We start from the raw sequence: 9703 nt of genomic DNA, 5'->3' as shown, positions 1-9703 counted from the left end.
ATGAACAGGCCTGTGACCGATGACAGAAGGTGGAGCTGTCATGAACAGGCCTGTGTCCTATGACAGAAGGTGGAGCTGTCATGAACAGGCCTGTGTCCTATGACAGAGGGTGTAGCAGTCATGCCACAACCATTTGGCACCAAAGGTCTGTTGGGCAGAAGTTAATTTCAAAACTGGCCCTGGGAAGGAACATGGTCCTGCCGGAGGCAGCTTCTCAGCTCCAGGAGAGGTAGCCTCTGGTCCAGCTACTGGTGGAGCCAGTGGTCCCAAGTCCAGAGAGACAGCCCAGATGAGATACTGGGTAGGCTGGTGTTTATGAGACTGTTTGTACCTAGAGATGGAGTCTGCAATGATTCTGATCTCTGAGCTCACCCAGGCCTAGACAGTGGGAGTGGGGGGTCCCTGTCCTGCTCTGCGTGGAGGAACCTGGAGCATCACTTCTCAAAGTCACTGTCTCTGCCCAGCGTCTTCTCCCACCATTCCTTCCTCACATGGATCTCTTCCATAACTGAGGGACAACTTTGGTTTCTCAAAGAATGGTTGCAACAATATTTCCCATCCCATATGTTCTTTTTAAGGTAATTTTCATATTCTTTATATTAAGTGGTAGGTTTTTATGTCTGTCTCTTATACCTAAACAAGTCTTCGTAAATAAAGTGCTGAATAAAGTGTACTGATCATTAAAATGCCGTGCTTGTGCACCCTGCCACCTTGCAATTCTTGAGCTTGAAATTCAGCTGCCATGCTGTGAGGAAGCCAAACTAGCCTACACAGGAAGACCATGTTGAGAGGGTATGTGTAGTTAGTTTGCCAACAGCCCAGCTGGAAGGCCAGCTCCAGCCAGCATACAAGCACATTCTGAGGATTCCAATTCCTAGCCATGTGAGCCTTCCCCCCCAAGGCCCCAGACCTCTTGGAGGAGAGACAGGCCATTTTCCCACACCCTTCTGTATTCCTGTACCATAGAACCACTGGACATAATACTAATAAAATAGCTATTTCCCAACACTGAGTTTCAGGTCCATTTGCTGCACAGCTACCGTGCTTGGAACATGAGGAGTGCAAAGTGAACACCAGCTGCAAGGAAGGCTGGGGGACCAGGCACAGGCTTCATGCAGGGCTGGTTTGAACTTCAGGCTGGTGGGAGGGGCTAGGCCCAAGTTCTGCCCTAGGTAACCCTCCTTAGACAAAAAGACACAGAAAAACAAGCAACAAAACAAACAAACAAAAAAAACAAGCGATAACAGCAATAATAATTAAAGCTGTTTCCAAGAGGAGATGGAATCAAACAATATGTATATTGATGCACCACAAAGTACCTAAAAATGTATCAATACCAGAATCACTTACAAGACTATTCACCAACAAAAACAATTCTCTTATTAATCTTAAATATAGAAAGAATAAAAGATCTTTTACCATCTACTCAGCCAGAGCTGACAGAGAGGAAGACTAGGAGCCCAAATGGTTTAAGTAAAATATCTCACCATGTGCCATCTGGGGTCAGGGTTCCAAGCCTCCTCCCACCACTTTCAGGAGAGCAAGCTGGCTTTGAGATCCTGCCAACTCCCTCAAACTGTAAGGATCATGGCAAAACCTGCCCTTTTCCCTTTGGTTGGCTCACTGAAAGATCAACTCAAAACTATGGTAGATTAATAAGAGAAAGGTTTATTTCCAAAAACCATGTGCATGGGGGGAAACGCAAGAATGATTACCAATGTCCCAGTGATGGTCAAAGACCTCTATAGGTGGCTTTTAGACGGGAGTGGGGTGAGTGTGGAACGTATACAAGGAACGAGTGGTTGCTAGGAGGAATGTGTGGATGGGTGGAAACAGATTGAATTGTAGATTAATCTGAAAGATAGATCTGGAGCTTCAAATGACCTTAGGGTCAGGTCTAGTCATGTGCAATAAGGAAGTTCGGCCTTTTCTGATTCTAAATCAGCTTACTCAGGTTTTATAGAGGAGAGGCCAGTGCTTTCTGATCAAAAATGGCCTTTTAACTTAAAATATTCTTTATCCCAAGTAGTTAAACTTCGGGGTAAAATTTCCTTAGCTCCTTAATAACATACAGGTTTACAACATCTGACTCTCTAATTTTTTTGCTTCTGATCTGTGAACTGGTCATTTTAGTTATTTGCATTTTTCTGATTACTGGTGTTTTTGATAACTTCTTTAATAAACTTGTCTGTTGTTTGTTACTTATGAATCAACTTCTCATGAAATCTAACCATTTCCATGTTGGATATCCTGTCTTTTTCTTACTGATTTTCAGAAGTTCATAGATGTTCAAAATATTAATCTCCTGTCTGTTCAGGCACTGAAAATATTTCCAGAGTGGCATCTGTTGACTTAACTTTTCTATAGCATCCTCAGTTTAATAGAAATTCTTAGCTGTATACAGATATCTCTCCCTTTCTCTTTCTATCTTTTTCTCTGTGTCTGTGTATTATGTTTTGTGCTGTTAAGTTTTTGCTTATTGAAGAAATTGTTCCCTCTATTTTGAATCCTATGTATTCTATTGGCTTTGCAGAATCATGGTTCATAGGTTGCTATCTGAGTGGTCAGGATACCTTTGCTCAAGGTGGGGACCTGGCTTCACTTCCATCCATATAATCAGTCAAGTTTCTTAGAACCGTCTACTTTACCAGTTCATCTATTCTCCATCGTGGGGGGCGGGAGCAGGGGGGTTGTAACCTCTACCAAATTGAATGTTCCCTTTAGCCATTTTTTGAGGCATCTCAGGAATCTGGTCCCTTCAAACTATTCCTTCTTGCACTCACACCATGCTGATTTTATCCTTGAAGGTCCATTTCAGTTTTGCTACCACTTGTCTCCTATAAGTCTGAAGTTGCTCTTGGAACTATTTATTCTGATTCCCTAAGTACTCTAAAAAGAAGAATTATTTTTAAAAAATCTTATAACTTCAAATTTTAAAATTCTTCCTTAATCTCAGATTTTTGTTTGTTAATGCCCTCTTGCTGGCTCACCTTGTCACCTAATCATCTAATATGTTTTATACTAAAAATTATTAAAATTTTGCCTAAACAGTGATTCTGCAAGAAGAGAATAAGAGATTTAGTACAAGTTCTCTGAGACTCTGTTTTAGAGACCCAGAGGCCTTTCCTTGTTCTCAGCATCAGATGTAATTGTGGGGGAAAGGGTTTTATTGTCTCTGCTCAAGAGAGGGGAGCTTCAAAACTCATGAAGCTATGCCTGGGAACCCTGGAAATATTTAGCTGTGGAAACTTGCTTGGAGCAGAGATTTATAAATTTTCTTTTATTTTCATTAATCAGTTTTACGGACTATCTCCTTACCCAGGACCCCCACTACTAAGCCACTAAGTTGTTTATATATTCACCTGTTCATCGGCTGTATATTGAGGACCTACAACATGCAGTGTTCTATAAATAAGTGCTGTAGATATAAAAAAGGTGATCCAAGTGGCTTAGATCTTGTGGTACTTATTATGTCTTAACAGGTAGTATGGTTACATAGATGATTTTGGAAACCAATGACAGTAGTTTATCTAGGAAAGGAATGAGAAAATTCAAATTAGTACATGGGTCCTAGTATCTCTCAAAATACATGTGGCATTACCCTGACCCCAGGTCCTCAGCCCACAGTTAGGAGCCATTACGTTGAAATAGCCATTTTGAACCGTGAATTCTTTTGGCTACATTGACTTCCCTAAGGAGGACATTATAAAGAGGCTACAGGTAACAGTCTGCATTTACATTTGTAAGTATTTTTAAAGTTTGTACTTTTATAATAAAATCAAACTGTCAAATGAAATAAAGTTACACACTAAGAAATTAGGATCATTATTTTACTGTACCCAGGTCTAGGCATCAAAAATAAACCAAGGCATTGTATTTTTGCAGGGGTGAGAGCATTATGGAGAGTTTTAAGAGGGTCCTCCCACCCCTGATGATCAAATAAGTAAAGAGAAATCCCACGAGGCAGCCCTGGGCCCCACCGGGACCCTGAGGCATGGCGGTGAATGGGGCATGACGGACAGACACAGCACGCTGGAGGTTCAGGCCGGCAGCTTCTCAGTTGTTGTGTGTAACGTTTGCATAGCTCTTTACAGTTTGCAGAGCCCCCTCACAGTTTTATTTCATTATCAATAGTAGCTTTAATGTGGACAAAACAGAAAGCATAAAGTCAAACTTTATCATAAGGCAGTCAGACCACATATAAAAATGATTTCCTGTGGCTCGGCGCCTGTGGGTCAAGCGCTAAGGCGCCGGCCACATACACCTGAGCTGGCGGGTTTGAATCCAGCCCAGACCCACCAAACAACAATGACAGCTGCAACCAAAAAATAGCCGGGCATTGTGGCGGGCACCTGTAGTCCCACCTACTCGGGAGGCTGAGGCAAGAGAATCGCTTGAGCCAGGAGTTGGAGATGAGCTGTGATGCCACGGCACCCTACACAGTGCGACAGCTTGAGACTCTGTCTCAAACAAACAAACACACAAAAAATTATTTCCTTGTGATGGAGATTACTTGGGAATATCGCTAATTCACTTACTCTAGGAATTCCATACTATACCAGAGACTCCTTAGGTCAGGATTGGTCTCATTGCTCCGTCTTGTGCAAAAATGAGAAATGGGGTAACGTGTAAGTTAGTGTGTGAGGCTCTGCCCTCCAGGCGCAGCAGGAAGCATGCAGGCGTCAGAGTCATTACCCTTATCTGGAATCTGAACTCCAAATCTTGCTAGCTGGGTATCCATGAACAACTTTAGACAACTCTGAGTTCCTTTGTCATCCCAGGGAGGTTAAGAAGGATCAAGGGATAATACAAAGTATCCAGTTAATTTCATAAACATCTGTCCCCTCCCTCCTGCTCCTTCCTCTGAACCCTCCAGCCCTTCTTAACATTGTAAAATTGAGAGAACATGGGACCAAAGATGAAATGAATCCCACTTTGAGACTCAGCTTTCCCTGACCCCATTGGACTAGTTTAAAATTTTAGCAGCAAATATGTCTTTAAAGCTAGATAAATCAGCTAAGATCATTGAACATCCTCCTTATAGCTACGGATCATACCAAGAGAAATGGTATAATCAGATTAATCTCTGTGATTTATAAGTTGAATTAAATGTACATATTCAGCATACAATAGAGCACTTTTAAGTACCAGGGCAAGGTTACAGGATTAAGATCAGATGGTAAAATAATAATAATAATATACTATCACCTCAATCTATTAAAAAAATTTTAGGAAAATCATTTAACCCTTATTTTCCCACATGGTGAGTTTCATTTAACTTTTCTTCCTTAAAATACTTCCTGAGAATTCGACGAGTGATTCTTTTGCTTCTATAGAAAGGCACAATTAACATGGTTCAATCCGTATCTCTTTAACAGGGACAAGTGATCCATACGTGAAGTTTAAAATTGGAGGAAAAGAAGTTTTTAGAAGTAAAATAATACACAAGAACCTCAACCCTGTGTGGGACGAGACGGCTTGCCTTCTTGTTGATCATCTGAGGGAGCCCCTGTACATAAAGGTGAGGCATTGCGGGGTTTTACCTGACAGGAACTGACGGAGCAATCATTGTTTAATGTTTTCTGTTTTTGTCATGTCTCTTTGATGAGATTTTTTCACCAGAGATATATTCTGCCATCACAACTCTGATCTCTTGATAATGTGATAGAAATGAAACAGTGGGGGAGGGGGAGTAGCTGGCAGGACCGTTTTTCTTCTGGATAGTTCCACTGATGGTCATTGCCAACGATTACGAGGGATTCTTAGTGCTGTCAACGGGTTTAGCAAACTTGAGGAGCATAGAAGAGCAGGTCTCCATACAAGCGAGGAAGAGGAAAAGCTTACCTTTCATTTGATGGAGTTAAAAGAGATTTTTTTTTGAGACAGAGTCTCACTATGTCACCCCCAGTAGAGTGCTGTGGCATCAAACTCTTGGGCTTAAGCAATTCTCCTGCTTCAGCCTCCCAAGTAGCTAGGACTACGGGCACCCAGTTATTTTTAGAGACAGGGTCTCACTCTTGCTCAGGCTGGTCTTTAACCTACGAGCTCAGGCGATCGGCCCATCTCAGCCTCCCTAGTGCTGGGATTACAGGCATGAGCCACCACACCTGGCCAAAGGAGGAGATCTTAAGGCAGTTGTAAGCTAATTCCCTGATTCTCCCCTATTCCTTGTTTTATTTTCAAGCCCAATTTCCTTTTCATGCTTATCTCCAGAGATTTACGTTCATTTTTGCTCCTATGCTGTGACTATTCATTTCGTGGCCAAACCTTTTGCTAATTTTACTACAACACATGCCCTGCCCTTTTCTCTGAGTTGTCCCTACCAACACATGATCCAAAATCTCATAATATCACCCTTCCAGTCATCCCTGGGCATACTCCATACCCTCCAATCTTCATCGAATTACCTGCCCCCCATAGGAAGGAGGAAGGAACGGTCAAGACGCTCCTGAGATTATAGCAGGACAGTTCATAAGAGTGATGGAAAGAGGCTGCTAAGAGCACAGTTAACAAGTTTCTAGAAGTCATTATGGGGAGAACAGACCTATATTTGCCTAAGAAATTGTCTCCAGTGGACATTGGTTAAAGGAAATCAATGAAATAGAATATTAATGAAATAGAAATGTTGAGCTATTTTTAATATATAATGTGTGACGGCACATAATTAATAATTATGAATAAGCAAAATTCATAGCCAGCCCTACTCCCCACAAATGGAAGAGCTTTATGGTGGTCAGATATTTCTCCGCAGCTCTTCCGTTCTAGAGAGAAAGAAAGATCCACATCAGAGAAAAGGAATTATCTTCATAATAAAGAGCTGACATGGCATGAAAAAGAGGTAGAGAAAAGACAAGTGAGCTGTGAAGGAAGTTCTGTTTCTTGGTGGGGAGGTGCGTGGTCAGGAGGGGTAACTTGAAACACCTACAGTGGTGAAGAAAATGGATAGAAAACAATTAAGTGCTAATACAGACAGCCACAGACCATTTGGATCTCATTAATGTCATTTAAGTGAAGTCATGAAAAGAAAGATCACATCTGCTTTGGATCTTTCTTTAACGGGACGCTCTTTCCATGAAAGAACCATGTGGATGTCCTGCCTTTAAACATGTCACAAATGAACTTCCCAAAGTTACATTAAATATCAATGGGTCCTTTTGCTATTGTCTTGTGCTCAAGAACAAGTATCCATTTATATAGAAATCCAAATGTCAAAACACATATTTCAAAAGGAATGTTTTACTAGGCTCAAAAACAAATAAACAAAAATCTAAAATAAATGAACATGAATGGTGACCAAAAGCATTTTATTTTGATGTGAAAGCAAGAATATGAACATATACAAAGAGTGCCCCCCAAATTATGTATTTTAAGAAAGTATATTAAGATTGTAATACTCAATATATTCCAATAACAAAAGATGATGCAAGTCGCGTTGAGCACCTCTTATAATTGTAGAAGTCAAATGTGACTTGAGTATTAAAGTTTAATGCAGTTTCTTCCTTCTGTAAAATGTGTCTGTGTGTAAGTATTTGGCACCCACTGTATGTGCTTTAACTGAAGACAGCGGCACTGTATGCAGGAGAAGTGCAGCGAGGCATGTGTATCCTACCCAACGTTAAAGTGCAGCGACGCATGTGTATCCTACCCAACGAAGCCCACTTGACACTCAGAGAGCAAGGTTTTTGGTGAGAGCTGGTCACTTAGGCACACTGACCAGCACAGCTCCCTGAAGGAAAGCAGGTGAAACAGCTTGATCAATGGAAATGTTTGAAAGACAAGTTCCGAGAGGTCAGCCGCAAGCCAACCCTGGAGGCTCAAGCTCGCCCTGTGACCCTGTCCCGCACATCCTTAGTTCCTAGCTTTCTCTCACACTTCACATTTGTCAGTTCTTTCTGTGAGTTCCATCATCAAAGCAGACCCTAAGCTTGGCTATTTCTCATCACCTTAACATCTGATTCAAACACGCTGGCAAGTCTTTTCAGGACTCCTGGTCTACCTGCTTACATTATTTCTCTTAGTGCAAACCTAATTCACTAAGTGGGCTTTAATGTGATCATTGTAAGACATAAGTTAGACTTTACTACTTTTATGCATAAATCTTCCTGTGACTTCCACCAGCTCAGAATGAAATCCACAGCTGTAGGAAGGTAGATGCCGTGGCCTAAGCCTAAATGATACCCCCGCACTCTCCTCTTAACTGCTTTCTAGCCAGGCTGCCTCTGGCTACTTTTCTCAGTTCCTTTTCTATTTTTCTTTCTGTGGAACACACTTTCCCATATTATGAAACACACTTTCCCCATCATGGTTCCACCTTCCACTTAAACGCCCCCTCCCTCTTGTCCTTCCTGCATATAAATGACAATTCTCAGGCCAGGCATGGTGGCTCACACGTGTAATCCTAGCACTCTGGGAGGGCAAGGTAGGTGGCTTTCCTGAGCACAGGAGTTTAAGATCAGGCTGAGCAAGAGTGAGACCCTGTCTCTACTAAAAATAGAAAAAGGAGCTGGGCACTGTGGCTGGTTCCTATAGTCCCAGCTATTCCAGAGGCTGAGGCAAAAGGATTGCTTAAGCCCAAGAGTTTGAGGTTGCTGTCAGCTACAAAGCCACAGCACTTTCCCCAGGGGAACAGAGTGAGTCTCTGTCTCAATGAATGAATGAATGACAGTCCTCCAGACCTCCAGCCAGGTGTGGTGGTGCATGCCTGTGGTTCCAGCTTTCAAGAGGCTGAGGCAGGAGGTTTACTCCAGTCCAAAAGTTTGAGGTTACTGTGAGCTCTGTTGATGCCACTGTATTCCAGCCTGGGTGACAGAGCAAGATACTGTCTCAAAAAAAAAAAAAAAAAATAGGACCACTCAAGACACAGAGAATGGAAAAGATACTGTATAGAAAGTGTTGACTTGTCCACAGGAAGAAAATGTGCTCTCCCTTTCTTTTCTTTCACTTTCGATTTGTTGATGTTGATTGCATTAGTCTTATCTCCTAGTAATTGCTTGTGACAGAAAAACCTTCATTTAATTTAACCTTAATATAACTTTATGAAGTACTTTAATCATGTCTCAATATTTACTTATTTATATGTTTAAAATGACCTTGTCCTATAATTTCACATTTGTGAAAAATAATTTAAAGAAAAAATATGGGCTAATTTTGGAAATTAAAAGAGATTATATAGAAGCATTTGGTGTGTTTTTTACCACATTAAATACTTTATGTATTAATAATCCCCCTCCCTCAAATCCACAGACATAGCAAATTACTACTTTTGAAAACCCTGTTTTTGAGTGTGCTCTTCCATTCCCTGTGTGGGTTCACATGATGCACCCTTAGTGGCCACAAATATGAAAACATGGACTTGTTTCCTCATCACCCACAGTCCAGTGTGGAAGACGCAGTTGTTGGATTTTATACTGACTCACTTTATCTTCTAGTAATGCTTCCATAGTGTGAGGAAAATTTCTAAGCCTTTGTTTTCCACATTTTTGAAGGTTTACTATAGTATTTTATTTGTTTTTTTTATAGTTACCATGATGTTCTGTTTGCTATAAATCGACAATATTAAATTAAAAAAATGTAATTTCCCTTGAATGTTTGTGAGACACTAATACTTTTAAGCCCCCAAACAAAAAAAAATTAAAAAACCAAATATTAGTATGTTTTTAGTGACATGAACAACCAATATTTTCTTTTTTTTTTTTTTTTTTTT

At 41.0% G+C, this 9703-nt stretch overlaps 1 protein-coding gene across 1 annotated transcript in view; it reads left to right on the top strand.

The window, feature by feature from the left end:
• MCTP1 (multiple C2 and transmembrane domain containing 1) overlaps positions 1 to 9703 on the top strand; it is a 601695-nt gene that overhangs the window by 355856 nt on the left and 236136 nt on the right. The window contains exon 3 of the mRNA XM_003785982.3: positions 5379 to 5521. Coding sequence (XP_003786030.1) covers positions 5379 to 5521 — 143 coding nt within the window. The remainder of the gene's footprint in view (positions 1 to 5378; positions 5522 to 9703) is intronic.

Source organism: Otolemur garnettii, unplaced genomic scaffold (assembly GCF_000181295.1).
Source record: "Otolemur garnettii isolate 467f Iridium unplaced genomic scaffold, OtoGar3 scaffold00017, whole genome shotgun sequence".
Taxonomy (NCBI): domain Eukaryota; kingdom Metazoa; phylum Chordata; class Mammalia; order Primates; family Galagidae; genus Otolemur; species Otolemur garnettii.
This window is presented reverse-complemented; position numbering and strand designations above follow the sequence as displayed.